The sequence below is a fragment of the Ursus arctos genome, unplaced genomic scaffold (genome assembly GCF_023065955.2).
Source record: "Ursus arctos isolate Adak ecotype North America unplaced genomic scaffold, UrsArc2.0 scaffold_25, whole genome shotgun sequence".
In the NCBI taxonomy this organism is placed as follows: Eukaryota; Metazoa; Chordata; class Mammalia; order Carnivora; family Ursidae; genus Ursus; species Ursus arctos.
Window position 1 is genome coordinate 5,793,189 of NW_026622930.1, and position 26,007 is coordinate 5,819,195.

The 26,007-nt window shown below is 54.4% G+C and overlaps 1 protein-coding gene across 4 annotated transcripts in view; it reads left to right on the forward strand.

Annotated features, from left to right (window-relative positions):
• BCL11B (BCL11 transcription factor B) overlaps positions 1-26,007 on the forward strand; it is a 95,566-nt gene that overhangs the window by 35,330 nt on the left and 34,229 nt on the right. For 2 of the 4 annotated variants that reach the window (XM_026515329.4, XM_026515330.4), the window contains exon 3: positions 4,810-5,022. The exons of the other annotated variants lie outside the window; for them this stretch is intronic. In XM_026515329.4, coding sequence (XP_026371114.1) covers positions 4,810-5,022 — 213 coding nt within the window. The remainder of the gene's footprint in view (positions 1-4,809; positions 5,023-26,007) is intronic. 4 annotated transcript variants of the gene reach the window in all.

Here is a 26,007-nt window from a genome sequence, read left to right on the forward strand (position 1 = left end):
GTCTGTCCCCCCTCCCCCCTTAATACATAGCATTTTTATCATCCTTAAGACAAAGTAGCTGGCAAAATATTTAAGCGATCCGAAAGAAATGTTTTTATTTGCCCGTGTGCGAATTGGGTTATCTGCCGATCTTGTTTATGAAATTTGGGGCTGCCTTTCCAGCAGTCTGTTCGCCTCTCAAATCTTTCCCAGCTCCCATTTCCATATTTCTGCGTGCATGTTCTTTGTTAATCACTTGGCAAGCGCTTATTTGAATATTAAAAATTTCTTTAATCATCAAAGGCAGGAGCACAGTCTCATGAATATTCATATTTCCCCCCCTCCTCAGACTGGATTCTAGTTCATTACCCTGCAGTAAAAGCCAAACAGCCATCAATCGCCCTCATTACAGGCTCTGGCGTTTTGATTGGCTGCCTGCTGCCCAGAGCTTTTTTTATTTTTTTATTTTTTTTTTATTTTTTCCTCTGCTCCTATAAGCTGTCTTGTACCTGCCAACAACCAAAAAAAAAAAAAATCAACAATGCAAGAATAAATTTCTCTGGTTGAAAAACAACTTTGCAAACTTGTCAAACAGTCCTCTTGGCTTGCTGCTGCTACCCAAGCGGTCACCAGCACCCCCCACCTCTTAAAAAAAAAAAAAACGGGAAAAAAGGGTGGGGGAGAGAAGAATTAAATAAATAAATAAAAAGGGAGAAACTTGAGCCTCAGAGATGAATATTTGTCAAGAGAGTTGACGTAAGTTTCATTTGCATAATGACTTTGTACTTCTGCATTAATAAAATTTGCATATGAAGCCATGTTAATTACTCCTGATCATGCTTTTTGCATTCATGCATAGTAATTTTCTCCGACTTGTGAGAATTAATGTCTTGGCATGGGGGGAGGGGGCGCGGGGATTGTCAGGTTTCCTTGCCAGTGGCCCTCACTCACAAGCGCTCGCTCCCTGTCTGTCTCCCTCCTTGATCTATGACTCATTTTTGCACTATCAGTAGGAGTTCTTGGCTTAAAAAATGTATCAATTGAAAAGCACCAGTAGGGAGAAAAATCTACATCTCCAGTACAGCGTATTCCAGAGCTCCTCTCGCCAGCTAGGAATCTGTAACCCTCCCATGTGGGAGGGGCGCCCAAGGATCCAGCATTGGGAAAGGTGCACGTTCCCCTCACCACCAGGCTGGGGCTTTTCCAGGCGCTTTTTTTGTGTGTGTGTCTACTCGCCAGTGGGTGTGGGCGTGCTCTCAGGGGTAGTGCGCATGTGTGAGGATGAAGCAGGAACATCTCAGGGCCCCTCCAGAAAGGAGACAGGTTACAGACACCCTCAGAATGGATGCAGTGAAAACTACCTTGTACCCTGACTTGGAGCTTAAGAAACATTTCAGGGATCTTATTTTTGGACTTTTTTTGTGCCTCTTTGAACTGGAGGCATAGAGTAACATTCTAACCCCTGTGAGCCTCAGTTTCCTCATTCGTGAGAAGGGAGGACCTACTCCTGGGAAGGCTGCTGACCTTAAATGATATGATCTATGTGTTCATTGTTTCTTTTTCCCTCGTGAAAGCCAACTTCCATGATAAGGAGTCGAGCCAGCCAGGGTTTTATTTTTAAGCCACCTGGATCCTGCGTAAAGCTGAGATGGCGTCTTGGTGTCCCTGTGCCACAGACCTCGGGTGCTGTTCCAAGTCCAGAGGGGAACCCACCTAGACCTCAAAAGAAATCATTTTTAAAAGAGTATCTTGCAGGGCTTTGTCAGGTGCCTTCGAGAGCCCAGAACACCGGACAGGCATTCCCTGCCAGGCTCTGGGGAGGGAGCAGGAAAAGTTCCAGAGTGGAAAATGAATGGATGGTAGTGGCCATTCGGTGAGTGTTCCCTGGAAGCCAGGCTCTGGCCAGGCCTGTCCTGACCTTCCTTTAAGGGCGGGGCTCTGAGAAAGTGACTCACCCTGGGTCACATGGCCAGGAAATGGCAGAGGGGATTGGGCCCAGGCCTCAGGCTCCGGGCCTGTGTCTGAGCTCGGCCTTCCTCTATGTGTGTCAGCCTGTTGTCACCAGGCCTCAAGGGCTCTGTCGAGTGTATTCTCGATTTCCTGCCTGCACTTGAATGGGCAAGGGCTTGAGACGTGGCCTGGGATGGGTGCTGAGGCCAGACAGTCCTCACCTTGGACTTTGCCCTTTTAACCACTTGAAGGTGTACGGTTAGTGGTTTGGAGTGTCTTCGCAGTGTTGCGCAACCATCACCACCCCTGCCTAATTCCAGAACATTCTCACCACCCCGGGGAGAAACCGCATCCCCATTAGCCTTCACTCCCCCGCCCCCGGCCCCTGCAAGCACTTGTCTACCTTCTGTCTCTATGATTTGCCAACTCTGGACATTTGCTGTAGTCTTATGGTAGGTGGCTTCTAGCATTGTCTTCTGCTTTTGCCCTAGCTTCAGGAGAGGTTTCCTGGAGTCCCACCCTTGCGTTAGCTGCTGGGGTGGAGGGAGGGATCTCCCAGGGCAGAGGTCTTCTGAGAGCAACAGAATGTCCTCTGTGGGCAGCATAGGATTAGAAGCCTCTCACTCTTGTTGCCGCCTCCCCTGCCCCCACTGAGCCAGTCCCGGGAGCAGGTGGTCTTCAGTGAGGTTGGAATTCTTAATGGGGCATATGGAAGCCCCTCCTGGGGGCAGCTTGGCCCCCCAGCTCTACCTGAGTTGGGGGATGACTTTGCCTGTACAGACTCTGGCCTAAGCCTGACCTTTCCAGAAGGAGAGGGGTGTGGCTAGACCTGCCCTTAGGCCCTTCCTCCCAACTTTGGAGACAGAGGTTCTGTTCCCTTTCTGCTTGGGCAGTCCTGGGCACTCCTGTCACTCTTTCTCAGCCATGGTAAATGGTGGTGGCTGTGTCATGGTTTCACCCAGAACCTGGGGGCCTAGATTTGCTCTTTTTCAGTCTCCCCATGGCCCGACAGAGCCCAAGGACCCTCCGGCTTCCCTCTACACTACATGGCCCTTCTCAGCATCCTAGGACATCCTGGTCACTTCACCCCAGCTGCAGCTTGAGGGGGAAGCCCAGCATATCCAGGCTTTGGAGACACAGCTGGGTTCAAGTCCCAGATCTCTGTGAGCCTCAGTGTCCCTATGGGATGGGGGATGGATTTCCCAGCTGAGTGAGGTATTGGAGACGTACTGCCTATTGTGGTAGGTGCTCAGTGCAAAGCCGTGTCAGGAGCCTTCCACCGTGTGAAGGCAGGTGCAGGTAGACAGGACTGAATGCGCAGTGTCTGCTGCTGGGGGAGGGGTTTAGGCTAGGACGGGCCAGGGCAGGCTTCCAGGAGGAGGCAGGGGACACTGGCCTCAGGTGCCATGGGGGCCAGCACTGAATCTGTGGTGGGCACTGTGTGGGGTCATTGGCCTTGCCCTCCCTCTGGGGCCGTCATGGACTCAGCAGTGCCCCCTGGCCCTGACCTCGCCTTGTCTGAGGTCTTCAGTAGTGCAGAGGAGCCACCTGCCTTTGGCTTCTTGGCAGGACATTTGCAGGTCTTCTCAAAGGCCCAGGATAACACGCGATTTGTAGAGGCAGGTGCCAGAGCGAAAGGGCCCTGGTTCTGGAGCCAAGCGGCCCGGGTTTGGTGGGGGCTGTGGGCACGATGTCAGTCTGGCGGTCTGTGCAGTGGGTCTCCCAGGCCCTGCCCCATGCGCGTGTTGGGAAGCTCACTTAGGAGGGGGGCTGGGATGGGATCCTGGCCGGAAGTGGGCTGGTGGGGCCCCGTGCCTCTCCCGGGTGGGGGAATCCCTTGTGGGGCCCCGAGGTGGGCAGACCCCCACCCTGCAGGCCCCTGTGGGGTGGTGAGCGGCGTCGGGTGGCCTCCTTGGCGGAGCCGGCCGGGGGCCCGGCTGCCCTCATCTTGTTGGTGTTTTCTTTTTGTCTCTCTGATGCTTCCCCGCTCAATTATTTACCCAGGGAATTTGGGCTTCTTCACTTGTGGTTTTGGCAAGGGCTTCACACAGATTCTTGCCCTGGTGGTCTCTTAGCCATTTAAGATAAACGGCCAAATCAAACGCAGGCCTTGCTGGGGAGTCGAGGCGAGCCGTGGGGCTGGGCGGAGGCAAGAGAGCTCCTGGCCCTGCGTCCTGGCTGTCAGATGGGGGAGGCGCCCCAAGCTGGCCTGAGGCGTGAAGAGGGGTGCTGGGCAGTGCCAGGTTTTTCTTGGGGAGGGGTGTTCAAAGCCTTCTGAAAGGCCCTGGGGCTTATGTGCTGTGTGCTTGATGCCCAGGTTGCTGAGGACGACCGTGGGCTGGAGAGAGACACCAGCTGGCCGTCTGCCAGGCTGCAGGTTAACCAGTGCCCAGGTGCTCAGAGGTAGACGGAGGTGTCCAAGGCCTGTACAAACAGCCCATCCTGATATAGCAGACAGTGGTGGCTTGGAGCTTCCCAGCTCCTCCAGAGTGGGGGGTGGCCCAGGTTTTTGGGAATGAATCCCCAAAGGGAGCCAGCTCCAGAACACTCCAGAAGCCTCCACATGGTGGGTGGGGGGCTTCCTGGGTGCAGGGGTCCTGACAAGCTCTTTTGGCCCCCCCAGGGATGGGAGTCTGGTCCCAAGACAGCCCATCCTGGCAGCTGTGGAAGGAGGACCCCATGAGGCCCCCCACCCACTTCCCTGGCCTCTTGCCCCCTGCTTGTGCCCGGTTGCCTTCCCTGCCGGGCCTGGCACCCCGGGGCCTCCCACTCTGGAAGGGTGGCCTGCAGCCCTCTGCCCCGGGCCCCTGTCCCACACCCCGGGTCCCTTGTACGGTCCAGGGCCCGACTGACCAGTCTTTTTTATTGTTTTTTCTCCAGGGCCGTGCAGGCCTGCCCAGCTGCCAGCGACGGCCCCCATAGCTGCCTCCTCCCACCCTCACTCATCCGTGATCACTCCACCTCTGCGCACCCTGGGCGCTCTGCCGCCCTGCTTCCCCCTGCCGTGCTGCAGCGCGCGCCCAGTCTCGGGTGACGGGACTCAGGGTGAGGGTCAGACGGAGGCTCCCTTTGGATGCCAGTGTCAGTTGTCAGGTAACAGACGGCCGCGGTGGGGGGGGCGGGCTCCCAGGGATGGCGGGGTGTGCCCTGGGCCAAGCTGGCGGCTGCCTCTCCCAGGTGGGCCGGGCAAGGTGGGGCCCCAGGGAGGATGTGCAGTCCCACCCCTAAAGGCATTTTGGGGGGCACAGGGGAAGTGGTGAAGCACGTCAACGTGCCCCTGTCCTGATCGGTCAGGAGGTCCTCCGATGCCTCGGCCCGTTCTGAGTGTCTCACTCCCAGAATGCATTCCTCCAGCTTCTAAATTTCGTCTCTTTGGGCTGTTTAGCTAAAGCTTAATTGGATAACACTTAACATCCGAGGTTTTCTTCTGCCCTCGCCACTGCCATCCCCCCCACCCCAGTCACTGCCCCCCACCCTGAAGACAGCACTGGGGGGAAGACTCCCTGGTCGTCTGTGCGCATCGCCGGAGCCGTCCAAAATGCTGAGTTTCTCTTTGCCAGAATGTGTTGCCTATTAACTTTGAGACAAAAAAGTCACTCCGAAGGAGACTTTCAGCTGTGGCCGTGGGAGGAGGTGAAGCCTTGTGGGGTGCCTGTGGGGTGGGGCCATGCTCATCCCTACTGTGTGCCTCTCTGCAGGTCTGTCTGCCCATCATACAGGTGGGCGGACGGGTAGCCACAGCACAGCGCCCCCCACCTCTTTCCCAAACACAGCCCAAACTCCTGCTGTGGCCTGGGGTCCCTGGATTTGTGGGCACAGGCCTCCCATCCCAGCCTCTCTTGCTCAGGGCCTGGTGCCAGGAGGCTGACACCCACACAGGTGGTGGTGAGCACCCTGAGGTCTGGCTTCTGGGCAGGGGCCAGGAAAGGAGGTGGGGGGGGTGCAGAGCTGGGGCCGATTCAGTTTGTCCCAGCTTTGTCACTGGGCACCTTGCAGGCTTTCTCTTGATTTGAGTAGTGAAGGGAAAACTATTTTTCTGGGACAGGTTTTGCTTTAATTGAAGCTGTCCCAAGGGACAGTCCCTGGTGGAGCCACAGCTCTGCAGAGGGCCACAGATGGCCCCAGCTCCGGGCACAAGAGCCTCCTAGACCTTCCTGCTGGTGGCGTGGCCTGTAGCCTTCAGCAGCTCCTGCCGTGGCGTATGGTGGCGTCCTAGGTACTGGGCTAATGCCTTGAATGCACAAAACAAGACGAAAATTGTCCGGGAAGGAGTTGGCGCTGCGGGCCAAGAAACCCACTCCTTGCCCAGGGCTGCCTGAGCGCCCAGGGTGATTGGGGCTCCCCTCCCAGCTCTGTCGGGCTGTGCTGTGATCTCTGCTTCTGAGCGAGGGATGTCTGCTTCGTCCGGGTGCTTGCCCTGCTCTCCTGGCTTCCTGTAATTAGTGCCGCAGCCCTTGCAGCCACGCGGGGGGTCGCGCTATCAGAGATCAGCCTGAGTGTTTCCGACTAGACTCGGTCAAGTTCTGTGGTACAGAAACACGACTTCCCTGGCAGAGGAGCGCCCAGGGCTTCACTTAACCTTCTGTTGGCTCTGGTAGCAGCACGTCCTCCCACGCTTGCCCTCAGCCACAGCTCCACCCCCTTCCTTCAAGGGACCACGTGTGGGCCTACTGTGTGCAGGATTGCGCTGGGCCTTTTATGTGCATTCTTGAATTGAATTCCCATAGTGACCTGAGGAGGTAGGTTCTCTTCTCCCCACTTTACAGATGAGAAAGTGAGGCTCGGAAATGCGGAGTTCTCATAGCCCACGTTCATTCATTCTTTCATGAAAAGCCCTTTCTGGAGCACCTCGTTTGTAGGCGCTGTGCAAACCAAGGTGGAGTCAGGCACAGTGGGTCTGGCCCTCCTGCAGCTTGCAGGGGTGGAGATGGGGAGAGCGGGAATGGGGACCTGCAGAGAGGACTCTTGGAAGGGGAAGGAGGGGCAGAGGTGGGATTTGACCCTGTCTGGTCATCCAGAAACTGCTTCATCGCTGGTATTGGCTCATCTGGCTTTGAGTCCCTCTTGGGTCTTAGAACTCAGTGCCACGAGGGCTTAGAGTCCCTGAGCTGCCCCCAAACTGACGTCCGTGCCCAGGGAGAGGAGTGAGGCAGGGCGGGGGCTGTTCCTGGGGTCTCTGGGACCACCCTTCCCAACCCTCCTCGGAGGCCTGCTCTCGGGCCGCTGACGTTTGGCCGAGATTTCCAGCGCTGTCCTCTTTCGCTGTTGGATCCCCGTTAATTAGCCTGCTTGAGGTTATCCCTCCATACTTTCCGATCAGTTTCAGTACCTGAAAATATCCTGTTCCGGAGGTTTTTGTCCCTTTGTGGCTTCTGTCCCTGGCACTGGGCTGTTTGCTGAAGTGTTTTTAGTGCCTGTTTAATTAGTAGTTGGAATGGAGTCATTAAATTCGCAGTAACCCGTTAGGAAGAAGCAGTCCTCTGTAAAGACGGAGAGGGGCCACCGTCCTTACTTTGTTTTGTCTCTTTTCAGATCAGGACGCACTGAACCTATCTCTTCAAATTAATACGGAAAACCCCGGAGTAACCGTGTTTCACACAGGTTAATTGCATGCCCGTGAAGGCATTCACAGTTATTTATAGAAGGATGTGATTTTATGGGGGAGCAAGCCATGTAGGCTTGTGTGTTTGTGTGCCTCTCTGGCTGGCAGCGTCCCAGACAGCCCCGCCTCCCGGGACCTGCACCCTAGACCTCCTAATGGTCACGGTAGGGAGGAGGGACTTGGGCTCTTCATTGCTTTTTGACTCTGCTGAGATATTGGGAGGGCTTTGAGTCTGGGCGTTCCTGGAAACTGAAGTTTTTTTCCTGAGAAATTTCACATAGGAACTTCTCCAGGGTGCCCGTGGAGTTGAGAAGCTGGGGCTGTGATCCTGGCCCTCGCTCCACCTGGCTGGTGTCCTTGAAGAAGCCGATCTCCCTCTCTGGGGCTGTTTCCTCTTCTGTAATAAAAAATATAAATGTGTCTACACACGTAGGTACGCATGTATCACATGATACATATGTAACATTTAAAAATGAGGCTGCACATTTGACTTCTGAACAGATCATGTCGATCTGTTTCAGTTACTGGCTGTTGTGAATGACTGGGCACATGACTTGGCTCAGGTCCCCAGGGCAGGGGTGGGGTGTTCAGAGACCGGTTCGGAAACCTCTGGGCCTTGGCTCCCCTGAACCTTTCCGCATTCGGGGTTTCCATGACGGTCAGGCTGTCATCAGAGTGTATCCCCTGCCTGAGTGAAGGCTGCTGTTCTGTATGGTTTTGTGACCTTGGGCAAGCTGTTTTCCTCCCTATTCCTCAGTTTTCCCACCTATAAAATGGGGGTGATGATAGTTTATGCCTTGAAAGCTTGTTTTGAGGATCAAATGAGGTCATGTATAGCAGGTGCTGAGACCGGTGCCTCATGCAGAGTGAGCCCTGTGGAAATTCTGATTCATGCTTGAGTAGAATGGGTTTTCCAGCAGTACACAGTTACGTGTCTGAAATTTTACATCAGGCTGGATCTCCAGGTTCCATTCTTAAAGGCATTTAGCTTCTTGGCTGGCTCAGATCATGTAGCAGCATCGTGAGGTGGAAAAGGATATTTAAAACCCACAAATGGTCATCAGCTATTGTGATTAATACATGTGCTCGGTGAAGTTCAAGTTCTCACGCAAGAACACACAGGATCCCAGCTCGGGGAAGTGGAAGTGTTTGGATTTAATAGAAGGAGTCAGTGGCAGTCATTAGTAGATGCTGAAATCACAGGGCAATCTTGTAAAGTTAAATTCAATTTACTTTTCTACTGAAATTGCTTGCTGTGTTATTTAACTAGTCTGGGGTTTCTTGGCATGGGTTAAAGGGACAATAAAGATAAAAGAATACCTGTAAGTAAATAGTAGGGTGTAACAGTAGAATCTATCGTGTTCTCCTCCTTCAATTATATCCCAGTGTTCATTTGTGTTGGTTTTTATAACCGGAGCCATCCAATGGGACACTGTGGATTAGACCACCCTAGCTGTGGAAGCTTGATGCAATTAATACAGTCTGTCTGGAAAGTGGCCTTATTTCTGGAAGTTTTATGTTAATGATATGGTCTGTGCTTTGCACATTTCATACCAGAACAAGAAGCACGCTGTAGTTTCTTTCTGAACTGGGTCTGATTAACACCGGAGGATCAGTGGGAAGCCAAAGGGTGATGCGGACCGAGACGGCAGCGCCCGCCAGGCCCCCGCTGGTGCACCGCCTCTGTTCTGGTGCAGGGGGTGCAGGGGCTCCCCAGTAGGGCATGAGAGCCTCCGTGGAGACTCTGGAGGGAGGGGTGAGTATGGGGTGGGGGAAGAAGAAGAGAAGTGAGTGTGGATGAATGTGTGTGGACAGAAGCACTCTGTCTGGGGAAGGTTCGAGACGTGCTCTTGTGATTCCCTCTGCAAAGTCGCGTTTGCTGTGAGTCTTTCGGGGCTAACCAGGTCCCAATGTCAATGGGGGTTGGCTCACTGGAGGAAAAGGGCTCTCAGGAGAGTCATTAAAAATTTAAAGAGTCATCTGTATGCCTTGCGATGTCTCCATTGCCCGGGGGTCTGGTGGTCCGGCATTTACAACCCATGGGTGATTCTTGCATGCCTGTCCAGTGGATTCTAGTCTGGTGTCTGCCTGCTTCCTGGGATCACACCACTGCAGAGTCTGCTCTGGACCGCCCGTCTTTAAACCCAGATGCCTCCTTTTGTAATTGGGGGAGGTACCCGGAGAAGCCGCTGAGCGCTGCAAGGCCCCCAGGACGGAGGACTCTGACTCTCCAGGCTGGTGGAGGTGGCAGAGGGCAGCAGGGCTTGGGAGAACTCCAGGAGAGCCCACTGTCCGGGAAGTCACATCTGCTCCAGCATCTACAGGGGCCAAGGGCACCGCATTTCCGGGGGCCAGAAGGAGTGCAGTGCTGCTTGCGGGGGGACCAGTGGGGTGAGGGGAGGTGCAGGGGCACCTACCAGAGTGACTGTCCTTGGATAAAAGGGGTCCCAGCAACGTCCCGGAGAGGAGACCGCTGCAACCCTGCCAGATTCTATTTCACTGCGAGCCGGCCCTTCAGACGTTCTGAAGGCACAGCTAAATCAAAGAATTCTGTTCAAATCCGTACAAGATGTTGCTGTTTTTCTGCTCTGACAGGAGAGGCATTTGGAAGTGCAGTTTCTTTCTTTCTTTCTTTCTTTTTTTTATAGCTGTCTTAAAAAGGAGTTTGGCTGTTTAGCACAGCTGGTGCTCATTACATTATGCACTGGCAATAAAATAGCATGTGTAATTAATTTTTAATGCAGCGCTGGATGCAGCGCTTTAAAGCAGCTAGTGGATGTGAGGAACCAGCACTGGCCACCGACATCCGAGATCTCGGAGCAGGCGGCCACGTTCAGCAGCTTTGAAGGGAATCCGAACGTGGCAGAGGAGGCTGGGGGCCCTCCACGTGGCGGGGGTGGAGCAGTCCGGAAATGGGTTCCCTTCAGGTGACCTGCGGCTTCAGTCCGTCTTGGATGACCTAGGGCCGGGGGTCCGGGAGATCAGCCCATCCGACGCCTCCATCATCTAGACGGGTCACTGAGGCGGAGACTGTGACACGGGCTCTGTGCCCGTTAGGCTCTGCCCACCAGGCCGCACTGTCCCTGCTTGCGTTCAGACTGGAAGCTAGGGAAGGACACTCCTCATCCCGATGAAGGCCCATGAGGCGTGCAGTCTGATTTGGCAGCGGAGTGAGTGTTTGCTCTGAGGAGCCCTGCACGTTTAGCTTCTTGGACCCTCAGTTTTGCCACCTGCAGTTGGAATACGCCTCCGTGTGTCCTTGGTTTAAGACGTTCTCTGGTTGTGCTTTGATCACTGGCTGCCCCATCCCTTCTCGGGGCTCTGTGCATGGATTCGTGTTTGAAACGAAATGTCGCTGTGGACACGTACTGCTGGGAGGGCTGTAGGCAGTGTGGGAAGCTGCAGAGGTGGGGCCGTGCTTGGTGCCTGCCCTCAAGGTGCCTGACCGTGAATGCGTTTACTCTGGGCTAGCCACCTCCTCTCCCCGAGCCTCAGTTTCCTTTCCTGTGAAATGGAGACACTAGGCGTACCTGCCCATCGTCCCTGCACTGGAGGTTCCACGAAATGGCCACTGTATTGGGGTGGCCGCAGCCGAGCACCAGCGTGTGGGGAAGCGGAGGCAATGGGAGGTGTGAGAGGCAAGGAGGAGGAAGCTGGGCTGTTGAGAAGCTGTGGGTCCCCCTGCCTGATGCCCGATGATGACGACTTGGCTGCCATCTCTTTGCAAGTTTGCTGTGTGGGGAATCACCGCCATCGCTGTTCCTGTGATGTGCCCCGGTTTTCTGCAGGCCTACTATGTGCCAGCACTGTCCTGGACACTTTGCACACTTCGCTTAGGCCACCCCATCCTCATAACTCCCCTAAGAAGAGGCAGCCCCTCTTTTGCTCATGAGGATCCTGGGGCTCAGAGCTTATAGCTCTCTCCTCCTGCCTCCTATCGGGCTGCAGAGTGGCTCAAACAGGGGCACTGGAAATTCAGCTCGCGGTGGGAAGCCAGACCACATTCACACATGGTCGTGGGAGGGTCCCCACGGTCTTCCTTCATTCCCTGGCTGTGCTGCCGCCTGATCTGGGGCAGGACACGAGCTCAGCAGGGTTCCTGCTATGGTGGCTGGACTGCACAAGACTGCCTTTCTCTGCAGAAAAAAAACTGAAAGGACTGAGCTTCCAGGAGCAAGGAAGGTCCTGCAGATCCTCTGGGGTTTTCCTGATGGGGAAGGTGAGGCCGGAGGTTGGAAATCTTCCAGTGTGTGACCAGTGACACACGTGGATGTGGGTGTCAGCCAGGAGAGGTCCTGCTGACCTGGCAAGCCTCTTCGAGCTTGGGGTGCTCCTGAGGGGTCCAAGTTGTGAGTGACTTACGGGGACACAGAGAACCAACCCTCAGTCCACCAAAGGGAACTCTGGCATAAAAGAAGAGGTCTGGGGCACCGGGAAAGATGTTCTCATCTCATCACCCTCAGATTGGGTTTCTGGGGTCTGGCTGGGAGGCAGGGACCACGTAGCTGCCCTCACCATGGCCTTTACTGGGTCCATGTAAATCCGCCTCTCTGGGTTTCCAGAGCCCAGGCAGGCGCGTCCCTCCTTGTAGGTGCTCAGGAAATGCTGGTAGACGGCGAACACCCAGGAAAGGTCATGTTCATGTCTGTGAGAGAGAGAAGAGACACAGAGCGCTCTTAGCTCCTCACTTTGTGTGTGTGTCTGTGTGTTTAAGATTTTATGTTTAAGTAATGTCTACACCTAACGTAGGGCTTGAACTCACAACCCTGAGATCAAGAGTCCCGTGCTCATCCACTGAGCCAGTCCGGCGCTCCCCCTCCTAATTTTTTGTACATGGTCCCTTAGAAGCAATTTTTCTTCACTGGAGAGAAACAAACTTTGGTCCTTCTTAAAGCCTGAGGTGTTCTTGGTGTTGTCTCTCTCTCTTTTTTTTTTTTTTTTGGTGGGGAAAACAAAATGTACTTGACTTTTTAAACCCGAGGGCCAGGCAAGGCGGAGGGGTTGTGTGCTGTACATATTTCACAATCAAACCCAAATAGTCTAAACCATGAAATATAGTTTATCCAAACATAATCAAGGCTGGCCAATTTAATCCAGAAGTCAGTGGGGAGAAATCCTTGGTGGGCAGGGGTCTGTCTGGGTGGGATTTCACACATAGCCTGCCCTCACACCTGAGGGGGGCTGTTGCCTGCTTATCACTTCAGGCCCCTCCTTAGGGGCTGGCATGTGACCACGGTGCGTGGTCGGCGGGGGTGGAAGCATCAGCTGTGGCTAACCCTCGCACCAGCGTCCCTTCTTACACTTGGCAATGGAGCCACCAGGTTACAGTAAGGTTCCATTTCTGTGCCCCCACTGTGTGTCAGGCCATCTGCAGGGGCCTTCCTAGATCTTCAGGCTTCCCAGCACCTTCTTTCTCAGGAGGTAACCTAGTCTATAGCTCACAGTTGAGGAGGCACACCAGAGAGGGCTGGTGGAATGTGCCAGAAATTGCACAGCTGGTGGACAGCAAAAGTGGGATTTGAACCCAGGTCTCCTTGGGTCTGGGGGACACAGCCTGCTCCTATCCTTGCTCTCTGGCTCCCAGACAGCCCTCCTGCTGGCCTTGTACCTGGCAGGTGTGAGTGGGAGCCTTGGAGGGAGAGGCGTGAGCTACTGAATCTCGGGGTACAGCAGGCCTGGCCAGCCCTGGATAATAGGAAGGCTGGTACTTGATGATGTCAGCGGAAGGAGTCAGAGGGTCAGGACTTCTTGAAAGAGGTTCGTGCGAAAACAGAGCCACTACCTGCAGAGACGGGCATTTGGAATCTTTTCATAAAGCCAGACATTTTTTTTTTTTAAAGATTTTATTTATTTATTTGACAGAAATAGAGACAACCAGCGAGAGAGGGAACACAAGCAGGGGGAGTGGGAGAGGAAGAAGCAGGCTCATAGCGGAGGAGCCTGACGCGGGGCTCGATCCCATAACGCCGGGATCACGCCCTGAGCCGAAGGCAGACGCCCAACCGCTGTGCCACCCAGGTGCCCCTAAAGCCAGACATTTTTAATGACTGCGTTTGTTAATAGGATGTGTGGAATGGCCGATGGGACAGGCCCATGGGGCGCTGTACTTAGCCAGCTCCCCTGATGCACCCTCTTCTCGAGTTTCCTTGTGCTTTAACAAGTGCCTCCTTTTAGTCTTGATTTGATAGTAAAAGGAGCCATTGCTTGAGGGCCTACCGTGCGCCCCGGGCTCTGTGTGCACTTTCCACGGATTCTTTCTTACCACGCTGTGAGGATAGGTCTGTTGGATTTTTTTTTTTAATTGTGGTAAAGTATACAAAAGTTATCCTTTTAACCACTTAGGTACAGTTCAGTGACATTAAGTACATTCCCGCTGTTGTGTGTTCTGCTCCCACCATACGTCCATCTCCAGAACTTTCTCGTTATCCCAAACTGGAACTCTGTTAGCCCCATGGAACGCTAACTCCCCATCTCCCCCTTCCCGCATTCTACTTCCTACCCCTGTGAGTTTGACTCCTCTGGGTGTCACATAGCAGTGGCATCAGACAATATTTCTCCCCCCGTGAGTGGCTCATTTCACTCGGCACAGCGAGTTCGAGGTTCATGCGCGTTGTATTTCAGGTCAGGATGCCCTTCCTTGGAGAGGCCGAGTAATGTCCCATCTTGAGGATACACCGCATTGTGTTTGTCTGTTGGTCCTGGGACGGACCCTGGTTTGTTCCCACCCTGTGGCCGCTGTGAACCGTGCTTCTATGAACATGGGTGTGCAGCCACTGTTTGGAGACCCTGCTTTCAGTTCTTGCGGGTGTACACCCAGAGGTGGGATGGCTGGACCACATGGTATTCTGTCTGACTTACTGGGGAACTGCCCACCTGTTTGCCAAAGCGGCAGCCACACTTTACGTGGTGGAATGTGAGGGTCCGGAAGGGAACGGGCTCCTGCTGAGCTCAGACATGGCATCGGTGGCCGGGCTCCCATGACCACCTCCCTCAGTACGTTTCCTTTGAGGGTCTCACCCTGGGGTAATGGCCTCTTGGTTTCTCCTAAGTGCTTCCCAGCGACGGCCTGTCTCCCAGGCTGCTGATTTTTAGCAGTCAGCTAAACATTTTGCTAGCTTGAGAGTTTGGGGAAGAAAATTCTGCAAGTGGACAATTTTCACTTTTTTTTCTGCTGTGTCCTTAGGGTGCTGGTTTGGGCTCGGTTTAGCAAAAGAGCCATATACTTTGGAGTGGGAACATCTGGGAGAAAGGGTGAGCCGGGGTCCCGCCCCTCTCAGAGCCTCTCTGGGTCCCTGTCTCCTGGGGATCGCTATGCCAGCCTTGCTTTCCCAGCTGGGCTGGGAGCAATCGCAGAAGAGGCATCCTGAGTTGGATCATAGGGTGACTTCCCGGGTCTGCCTCTGTGATCATGTGGCCTCACGTCCTTTGTGTCAGAGGGAGGGTAATCGTGAGACTGCAGTGAGGATTTGTCTGTGGGGCTGTGCTTTCTGTTGTCCTGTATTAGTTCCTAGGGCTGCTACAGCTAATGACCACAGGCGGGGGCAGGGGGTGACTTCCAACAACAGGAGTTTGTCACCTCACAGTTCCGTGAGGACAGAAGTCCAAACTCAAGGTGTCAGCAGGGCTATGCTCCCTTGGGGGGCTCCGGGGGCAGATTCTGTTCCTGACCTCCTCCAGCCTCTGGTGGCTCCCGGCGTGCCTGGGCTGTGACCGCATCCTCCAGCTCTGCTTCTGCGGTCGAGGCCTCATCCTTGGGGCCTGTCTTCTCCTCTCCCAGACAAGGAAAACTGAAGAACAATTGTCATTCCATTTAGAGCTCACCCGGATAATCTAGGATGATCTTATCTGAAATCCTGAACTTAATGACCTCTGCCGTGAGCCTTTTTCCAAATGCAGTCATAGTCATAGATTCCAGGGTTTGGTTATGGACATGGCGTTTGGTGGGGGGCACCATTCAACCCACAACATACCCCTTGCTGGATTGTAGGCCCCTTCAGGACAGGAACCCCAATTTGATGTCCTCTGTGAACAACCAAGGTTAGGGTTCAGGTATGTGCAGGGCATCCCCCAGAAGTGTACTGGGTTGAGTCTGGAGCTGGTCTCCAACAAGATGGCCAGATGTTCCTTGTTCCAGTGATTTTCAGATGCTGTCACCTTGGGGCAAAACTCAGACCTCCGTGTTTTATGGAAGGTTGTGTGTCCCCCGCCCCCAGTCCTGCCCCTGTGGTAAGTCAGAACACAATTATTAACGGGGTGGGGGGGTGGCTTTAAAAAAAAAGTCTTCAGTGATTATTATGAGAAAAAATTAGCAGAGTTGAATAGGAACTAAAAATAGCCGGACACATACTTGCCTATAATCTCTTTTCTTAAAGAAAATATAATTATTTTTGTAAACTGGCTCTCAGAAGCCAGGAGTATTTTTAGTCTGCATCTTCTAAGACGTGCATCTTTTCAGGAAGAGCAGCTCGGAGCCCACTGGAGTGTGATGTCACCAAGCCAGGCTGCGGAGGCTTGAAGAGCAGGGGTGGGGGGAGAGTCAGAGGGTCGAGACCCAGCCCCCATTTTGCTGAGCGTGTATTTCACGGAGGAGTGGCCACGTGCAGACTGACTGTGGTGCCGGTTGCTTGGGGTGTCCCCGCCACACCTGATCAGGCGCTGGTTAGTGCTGGGAGCGCAGCTGGTTCACCTTGGGGGCCAGAATGGTCGGGTGTGCCTTCTAGGCCAGGCTGACCTGCCTTGCCGTCCCTGCACGATCCAGCTCGGAGTGGACCTGTAAGAAATAACCAAGACTTGAGGGAAGACATTCCATGGCTTTTTTATCTGGAGCCAAACATTGCCTCATGTAATTTTCTCCCTGGTTTTTCCCATTGCCTCTGCCAGGGTCCTTGGGCCTGGCATAGACCCCGTAATAAAAGGCCCTGTGTGTTTGTGTGTTTACATGTGAGTGTATTTGTGTGTGTGTGTAACGAGTGTGTATATGTGAGTGTGCATACATGTGTGTGGCTATGTGAATATGTGTGTGCGCGCTCGCTCATATTTGTGCATGTGTCTACGTGAGCGTGTGTGTGGGTACACGCATGTGCACACGTTCGTGTGTGTTAAGTGTTTGTACACGTGAGTGTTAACGTGAGCGTGTCTGGTGTGTGTATATTTGTGCGTGTGCACGTGTGTATGCACGTGTGTGGTGGCGTAGGGAGAATTATCGGCACAGCAAGGGTCACCTCCCCCCTGCCCGGTGCAGGGTGTTTATGGTAGAGGCCCTTTGATTATTTTCCTCCCTGAACTTTGTAATTCTCCCTGGATTGCGGTGTGCAGTCGAGTTTCAGTACCGAGGCCTGCTGAGAGGCTTTGAGGGCGAATCTCTCTCCGGGGATGAATTTGTCTTCTCGCTACGTTCTAGGGGAGGCCGCATCCCCCTGCCTGCCCCCGCCTCAGAGAGAGCCCCCAGTTCGTAGTCCCAGAAAACGTGGCCCGTGGTGGTGTGACCCAGCCAGGAGTGCATGCGTGAGGAACGCTGGCTTTGGAGCTAGGTAGCTGGTCTGAAATCCCGGCTCTGACACTTACCAGCTCTTTGACCTTGGTGAGTGACCTAGCCTTTAGGGGCCTCAGTTTCCTGGTCTATAAAATGAGGTTGCAACTTAGTGGGATGGCTAGCCCTTGGCTAAACATTTAAGGTGGGCTTCATCCTCAATATCCCTCGCCCCAACTCTGCAAGGAAGGCACCACCATTCCCATTTTATAGATTGGGAAACTGAGGCAGTCAGACTTCAGGGCCCTTAACTGTTCCATTATACTTGGAAGTCTTTCCCGGTTCCATCAGGCCACCTTATAGAGGTGTATAAAGGTGGTGAGTAGTGGCAGGTATCACTATAGTATTTTTATTGTCATTATAACTATAATTATCACTGTCACAGTCATTATCATTGCTGTTTTCCTGGGTGGAGGTATTCCGGCCTCCAGGTGGCTTTTCCCCTTGTGGCTGAGTCCTGCCTCTGACAAGTCTGGTTTTCGGGGGTCCTTTTCGTCCTTCCGACGGGGATGGGGCAGTCTTACCTGGCATCCCTTGGCCCCTCTGCCCCATCTTCCCTCCTCCCCTTAGGGTTTATGGGTATTTGAGGTTTCAGAAAGTCTTTCTCCTCTAATTGAGGTAACGAGCACCGCATTTCCAGAACCACTGCACTAAAAGTCAAGTGCAAAGTGATGGTTTTCATTTGTTGTTCTCTCTCTTAATATGCATCTCTTTAAGGAGGGATTGGCTGAAAGCAAACAGCTAATAACCTATGGATTTATGGAGCCAGCGCAAGCCGGCTTAATAAGCTTTTATACCTGGAACCAGCGTTCTGTCCCTTTAAGTTGAAACTCCAACTTGCTTGGTATTTTACAGTGCCTGGTTTCATTTATGCTGGAGCCAGACTTACTATGTGAGAGCCGTCCGCATGCTGGAATTAGTCTTAAGCTTGCTTCTGTGGCGTTGCCAAATTCCATGTTTGTGTTTTATTTAGAATTCTTTTCACGGCCAGCCGATTCTGTTCCGGCACACACAGGCGCTGTTGCGCCCCATGGAGAAAATAAGCAAGCTTGCGTTTTCTTTGGCAGAGGCCGCGGCCACAATAGACTGCGGTCTCCGAAACATTTTTTAAAAGCTATTTTAACCCATAACAGATGCATAAAGTCGGCACAGGCATGCCAGTTTTCTTAGTTTTAATTAAAAAATAATTACAGTCTAATGGGATGTTAGTGACACATTTGGATGAATGGTGGGTGACATTATCTGCAACTTATAAATGAGAGCCTCTCCCTTGGCCGGAGCAGAGGTGGGGAGGAGTTGGGGAGGGGATCTGGGTATCTGTTCTTCATTGCGGGGTGGGGGTGGGGGTCGTGGGTGGCGTCCTGGGCGCTGTGGGGTCTGGTGGAAGCCTGGGTGAGTGGCGTGCGGCACTTAGAAGGGACATCCTGCCGCGGCCAGCCAGGTGACCGAGCTTCCAGGACGCAGCGACGAGGGTCCCAGGGATGGTGGTAGTTTGGTGCATCCTTCCTCCTGGCATGCCGGATTGGGAAATTCTCACCTGCAGGGGCTCTTCAGCAGGGTGAAGGGCAGTGCCTCGAATCAGCTTCTTGGCCCCCACGATCCTGCTTCCCCCTCAGGACCCAGCCGTCAGCTAGAAGCACGTGTGCACTGGGGGACCTGCCGGGGGCCGTGTAAATAAGAAGATACATCTAGGAAGGTAAAGAGGCAGAAAAACGGTCTTGCCTGGTACTGCTGCTTCGAGAAGTCTGCACCCCAGATGCTCATTCTGGGTTCAGTTTTTATGTAAAACTTGACACTCATCAGTATCCGGAATAGAGTTGCTGGGCTGGGATGGCCCTGGGAAGCAGGGTCTCTGTGGGGACTCAGGGCAGGGAGGTGGATATGGGCATGTCGACTCTGCCAGGAGGGAGGGAGCTGGGAAGGGATGGGCATTGCTGGGGCTTCTGTGATGTCTCATTACCTCCGCTAACTAGGCAGCTGGGGATGGCGACAGGTTGTTCTGACCTCTGAGCCTTGGTTTTGTTGACCCGTGCCCAGTGTGAGGACCAGGCCTTGAGCAGAGGGGGGAGTCTGTCCTAGGGCCCAGTCTCCTGGGAGCCAGCTCTGCTGGGAGGAGGATGCCATAGGGTTGGGATGATGGGGCGTACCTCTCCAAAAGGCACCGGGGGCTGCATTACCTGGAGCGTTCCAGATCAGGAGGAAGGTGCCTGGCCCAGCTGTGCCCTTGCATCCTTCGTGCTGCTGGAATGGCCTCATGTCCTGCTCACACAGCATGCCCTGCCTGGGCCCCTGTGCAGCATTGCCAGATGCCCTTTGAGTGGGCATGGCTCGAGCAGTGTCCTAGAGACAGGCAGGTCCTGGCCACAGGCCACCACACTGAGTTAGGACCTGTCTAGCGGATCTCAGACCCCAAGCTTTCCCCTGAGACCTTATGCTCTGGGCAGGCCCATGGAGGACCCCTCCTGTGCCTCACAGTGTGTTCTGGGAGACAAGGGACAGACTGGGGACCTTTATTTTTACTTTTGGGCTGTTGCGACTTACTGCCAGTGGAGTAAAATGAACAGTTCTTAGACAATGTTTCCCTGAGTCCAAATTCCTCAGAAGTGAAAATTAAGTTCCTCTATTAAAAACATGAGTCATATCAGCCCAGATGAGAGTCGTTGTGGCGTTCCTCGAATTTTTGGAAGGGAAACATCACATTCATGTTAATCCTTTCAATTATACCTCATTGCTGACAATCCGCTGGGCGTCTTGCATTGCGAGCCTCTGTAGTCTGATTGCTGTGGGCCTCGCATGCAGCACCTGAGAGAGCAGAGCCAGGGTCTCTGTTTCCCTTTATGCGGGCGCACCTAAGTCGGGGAGCCTGGCCGTCTAGCGCCTCGGGGCTTCCTCCATTCCCTCTGCAAGGTCTTGGGTATCTAATTGCTGCAAATGATTAATGTCCAGTTGAAAATGTTCCATGTCTGCTCATGTGAACTGTAAGCAGATGGGAGTGGAGTGGGTTCCCTGCTCCATGCCTGGCCCTAGCACAGAATCCTGGGGTCCCCTCTCCACAGTGGGTCTCCCGCTCAGGTGAGGGTGCAGACGGGCTAGGTTTTGTTCCCTCAAAGAAACTGGTCTATCGATTTGGTGTTACTTATCCTTCCCAGAAACCTCCAATAACCAAGCTGGGGACCAAGGCAGGGAGGTGACACTGACGGGGAGGGGACAGACCCAGTGACTTCTTGCTCTGGGGGAAAGGAGCCAGGTAGGAGCTGGGGAGGTGGGAGAGTGCCCTGAGGCTGGGATCAGGGACTCCCTGGCTGTTGCCTCTCAAGACACCAACCAGGCCTGGGCCATAGGTGGGCTAACCTTTGGCCCCAGATGCAGCTTGCAGGGGGGCAGGGAGGGAGGGAATGTCCTCTGGGAAACTACAGCTTTGTGTGTTTAAGAAATCTGAGACTTGCAGCTCCGCAAGATGCAGTTGTCAGGCCAGCCCGGAGCTCTGTCTCTCCCGCTTTGGGTGTGCACTTGAGTTTTGGCGATTTAGCCTTTTTGGGGTTCCATTTTGCTTTTGCTTCTCTTTCTTCAGCAAGATGCTCTGTCCTGCCCACTGCTCAGGTGAATCCTCCTAGGAGGAGCCGTGCTGAGAAGGACAGAAGGTGAGTGGGCCACATCAGAACAGTGGAAGTCATTGACGGGAAGGGGACAGGCTCTTGGATTTGGAATTGGATACAATGTGTGGTTTCTGAGTTTGGAACCATCAATTTTTGGGGGGATGTGGGGGGATTGGGGTGGGCAGGGCTTCAAGTTCATTTACTTCTATTAAGTTGAAGTTTCCTCTTTTTATAAGAAGAAAAAGTCCGTGTAGCTGATAAGAAGCAGGAGCTGGAAAGCAGAATTTGTTTACTCATTACATTTCTTGGAATATAAGCAAAGGTTTAGAATGGTGGGACCAGCAACGGGGGATTCCAGAGAGTCGGGAAGGGTATGGTGAGAGCCCCTGGATGGGTGGTGGACCAGAGTGTCAGAGCCCTGAGACCCCCACATCGGCACATACATTTACTTTAAGGAGGTCAGCGTAGTAAGGGTGATGGACCCACGTGTCTGGGAGGAAGTGTGTGTGTGTGTGTGTGTGTGTGTGTGTGTGTACGTGTGTGTATGTGTGTGTGAGAATGTCTGGGACCAGGCTCTGTGTCCAGCTTCTCCGGGGTGCTTTGGAAAGGGTCAGGGAGCAGAGAAAGGTGCACGGGACCAGGAGGGAGTGAGGTGCCCACATGACACCTGAGTGCAAGCACAGGCTCTCCTGGGCATCCCAGGATCCTTACTCCTTTGGGTGCACACAGGCTGCCCTAAGGGTGCTTTCAGAGGCAGAGCCTGGTGGGCAGAGAGCCCTGCTGGGGAGCTGCCAGGCCTGGGGTGGCCCTGGCTCTGCCCTTCCTCACTGGCTGACCGTGGCCCTTCCCCGCCGTCTTGCAGCCCGAGTCCCTCACTGAAGGGAGATGATGGCGTTCCTTAGGTTGCAGGGTGTGTCCCGTGCTTAGTACAGGGCGTGGCGCACAGAAGGCCCCAGCAAGGGGAGCTATTGCTGATCTCATGATGACAGTTGTCACAGTAGGTAGAGGAGAAGGCATGTTCTCTGTGGTGACCCAGGGGTCTGCAGTGCTGCATGCAGCTGAGCTAAGTGGGTAGTGGTGAGGGCTGGGCTCCCTTCCACCTTGGGGTCCTCCTGCATCCTAGGTGTGGAGACCCCAGGTTCGGGAGTGTCTAAGTCTCCCCTTCTGGTCCAGTGTGAGCTGCTCTTTTGGGCTGCAGTACGTGCCTGGTTTCAATTTCAGAGGCATTCTGGTCCCCCGTGGGAAGCTGTGCCCTCAGTGTCTCTCCTTGGGCCACCTGGAGTCCCCTGCCAGGTACCAGCTTTCCAGTTTGCTGGCCTGTGTCTCTCTCTTTCCTCGAATGGCCACCACACCTTGCCGTGGGCCCAGATCTTGAAATGTCGGCTTCTTCGTCTTCAGGTGCGAGCTGCTTGGGCCCCTTGGGGGCCCATTCCAGGTCTAGAGCAAAGGGGCTGGAGCCAGGGAGCTGGCTAGCTGAGTAGAGATCTATTCTCAGTCACTTTTCCCTGGAGAGAGCCTTCTCAGTAAACACCTCTGCAGGCAAGGTGGACTGGAAAACGGTGCCCTTGCATTTACTATGGCTCATAAAGCCCGGAGATTTAGGGAAATCTTAGGCAACTCTTCTTCCTCCCCTCCCTGGTCTCAGCCGCTCTTTTGGACCAGCTCTTCCAGCTTTCCTGTCTTCTACAATCCTTGTTATGTCTGTTCTTGTTTGCTTCTCCCAGAAGGAAGGGGAGGCTGTGGTCCGGAGATGCCTTAGGGTCAGGGGTGCATACAGCTCGCACACCTTCATGCTGCCCCCTGTGCCCATGGCAGACATCACTAGTCGATCGCAGCCCCTCTGTACTCGGGCGGGGGGCGGTGGGCCTGGGCGCCTCAAGCGGGTAGGTGAGGCAGCCCCAACTGATCCATCACACTGGCCCAGAAGTTGACATGGCATTTCCATCCCAGTATGCCTTCCCTCTGAGGAAATGGTGGAGAGAAGACACCACTCCATGCTGTTTCCTCAGCCCCTGGACACAATGTCTGTGAGCCTGCGGGTCTTTGGACCACTGGGTGTGGCGATGGCGTAGTGGGGGAGGCCTTGGCCTCAGCGTGGCAGTTGTAGAGGTGACGGCTGCCCCTCTGAGTGCTGGTGTTGCCAGGGTCAGCCTGCCCCTCCAGGACAGACTGCTGTTGTGTGGTTTTGCCGTCGAGGTGCAGAGAGTGCAGGGTTCTGGACTGGGGTCACCGACTTGAAAGAGGCAGAGGGATGGGCGACCTGGCCAGTTCAGCCCCAGCACAGCCTGCAGGCTGTGGTCTCCAGGGTCCCGCCTCCAGCCTCCCCTCCCCCCAGCCTCCCCTCCTCAGACTCCCCCCCGCACCCCCAGGCCTTCCTCTGGTTTGGCGTCCTGGAGCAGTGGGCGCCGGCCAGGCCGGGCCAGGCTTCCCAGTGCGGTGCGTCCGGCACCTTGCTGAGAGCGCCGTGAGCTCTAACGGGTGAGTTTCTCTTTCCTGCTTGTCTCGGTGCCACGGCAGCTCCGTGGTCGCTCACTGCTCCGAGCCGGGAGCCCTTGCACTGACCTCGTCCTGGCCTGGGACTTGGCTTGTTCTGTCACATGGCCTCTGTGGTCTCCGTGGATTTCCACCCCAGGGCCGTGGCCTGCTCTCCAGTCGCTTGAGAATTCCCCGCTGATGTCAGTGAGGCCGTGTGTTTTGATCAACAAGAAGCAGAGTTTTGGGGTCCAGTAGGAACATGAGCTGAGAGAGATGAGGGGGGAGCTTGCCCCCCATAGGCCCCATCTCTCCCCCCTTGCCTCCTGAATGCTTATCACAGCTCCCTGACATGGATGGCAGCTCCGTGGTACAGTTGGGGAATCCAAGGCTCAGGGTTGAGGCTCTCCTTAGAACCACGCGGCTAGGAAGTGGCAGCGGAGGACCGTGTGTGGGTGGTGAGTCTCCAGCACTTCTTTCCTTGTCTCAAGGTCCGGTGTGGGTACAGAGCCTGTCCCGGCGCAGCTGTCAGAGCCTCATCTGCTGTCACCGGGCTCTGTCCCACACACATTCTGGCTCTCTGTGTGGAGCTGCTCTTTCCCTTCCTCCCTGCACTTGGGCGTCCCTGTTCTGTCCCTGCTGGACTTCCCCAGCCCAGCTGTGTTTGTGCCCGCGCATGGTGCCCCCTCTAGACTGGACCTTGGCTGAGGCAGGGACCGTGTCTCATGCCCTCTGTAGCTCTGACATGACCATCCTGCCTGGCCCACCCAGGGGCCCTGACTGTGTTTGGCAGGTGGGTGGATGGGGGACACATGCCTTATGCTGCCCTTATGCTGTCATGCCTTGGGCCAGGAATGGCTCAAAGAGGAGCCCAGCCAAATTCTGGAAAGGGGCTCTGTCCCCCAGCCTCCCTGGACAGGATGGTGGCAGCTGGGTATGTTGCCTCCCAGGCGAGTGGTATAACCAGAATCATCAAGTCTGGAGCCAAAGGGAACCTGAAAACCTCTTTCCTCTTGTTAAATGCAGCCCCGCACTTGGTCTTGCTTGGTTAGTTCCCTGTCGGTGGCGTGAAGCAGTGGCCCTCTTATTAGTTCAGCACTTCTGGACACTTCGAGAAGGCCAGGTGTAAATATTAGAGCCTGCCAACAGCCAGTGGCAGCAACTTCCTAATAAACTCTAAGTAAATAATGTGGTGCTTATCAGGATGGCAGCCTCAGAGACTCTGGCCTTCGTGGGGGCAGGTCCCTGTCTGTACCTGGAATCCAGGGCCCAGGGCCTGTGGCTGACACCTCAGCTGTCAGCCTGGCTTTCCTGAGGAGGGAAGGGATGGCTCACCTGGGTGAGCTCAGGTTCAAACTATGTGGCTCAGAAGGACAAGGGACAAGGTCCTTCAGCTCTGGCTTTGAAACATCTGGGCTCAGGGACCCCCCACAGAAGGGCAGATGCCCCACGGCTGGGTTCATGGCCTCCAGGGCCTTCTGGACTGTCTCACAGTGCTGCCTGCTGTGCTCAGCCGCGCTGGCCAGGCTGCTGTTATAGCTTCTAGTTGTTTCCCAGATGCCCATGCTCTGCCAGGCCTGGCACACCTGTCATCTCCTGAGACTGCCGCCGTGATGTGGTGTGAGGAGACCAGGACGCTGAGCCTCTGTAACTCGCTTGGGGTCACCCATCAATATGTGGCACGTTTCCAGGTGCAGCTGTGGGAACCCCAGTGCTCAGGGCAGGTTGTTGTCGTGGTCTGAGCTTGGCCTCATGGGCTTTTTGCTGGGCTCTGGACACCTCTGCCCTCTAGCCTGGTCAGACTCTCCCCAGAGAGTCCTTTGGTCTCCAGGCAGCCGGGATCCTGCTCCGGGAAAAGTTCTCCCAGGCAGCACTTAGCACACACCTCTGGGGCGAGCTGATGAGGTTGTATCCTTCTTGTGTGGAATGGCAGGGCTCCCAGGGCACGGACTGTGTGTCTGTCTCTGGGCCTCAGCCCTCAGTGTAGGCCTGGGCACCCAGGAGGGGCTGCACGAGTGAGGGGTGTGTTTGGAACCTTCTTGCCTACCAGAAGTGGGTAGGGTACTGACCAGAGTGAGTGCCCGAAGCTTGCTCAGCGGCATGCAAGAATTCCAGTCCGGAGAACTCAGCTGGTGGGAGCTTGGACTGGAAGGGAAGTGGGCGGCTCACCCTGGTGAATTCTGAAAGCGGCCTCTGCCAAAGGCTTATCATGGTGCAGAGGGACCCCTGAGCTGGAGCGCCATCCTGTTCTCATGCTCGTTTTCTCTTCTTTACCATTTATACTCTAGCTGCTTCCGTAATAAAGGAATATCAAGCCTCTTACTTTAAGTAAACCAGTAGGAGAAGCTTTAAATCAATGATGAGAGAAGGGGAGTCAGACGAGCAAGGGATGGGAGAGGTTGTTCCAGGAACCTGTTCCACGGGGGAGCACAGAGTTTGGCTCTGAGCCTCCTGGCAACCTGGCAAAAAGGGAAACATGGAGAATTCGGATTTGCTTCCAAAAGAAAGAGGATTCGGGACCGAGGGATTTCTGCATCAACCTCATGCCTGGGAGACTTCCTCCCATGGTTTTTAAGATAAGGCAGGGCCTTTATCAAAGATGAAAAGTCCAGATAGTAAATACTTTGGGCTCTGTGGGTCAGTGACCTCTGTTGCAACTAATTAGCTCTGCTGTTGCAGGACAAGAGCCTTCGTGGACAGTGTGTTCCGAATGGGTATGACTGTCGTTTCAATAAAACTTTATTTACAAACACAGGTGGCCTCTCCATGGCCTGTAGTTTGTGGATCTCCAAGATAAGGAATAATCAGTGCCATGCTGAGAGGTCGTTGTACCTTGGGCATACACAAAAGCAAGCAGCTTCTTATCTGGAAGTTGAGAC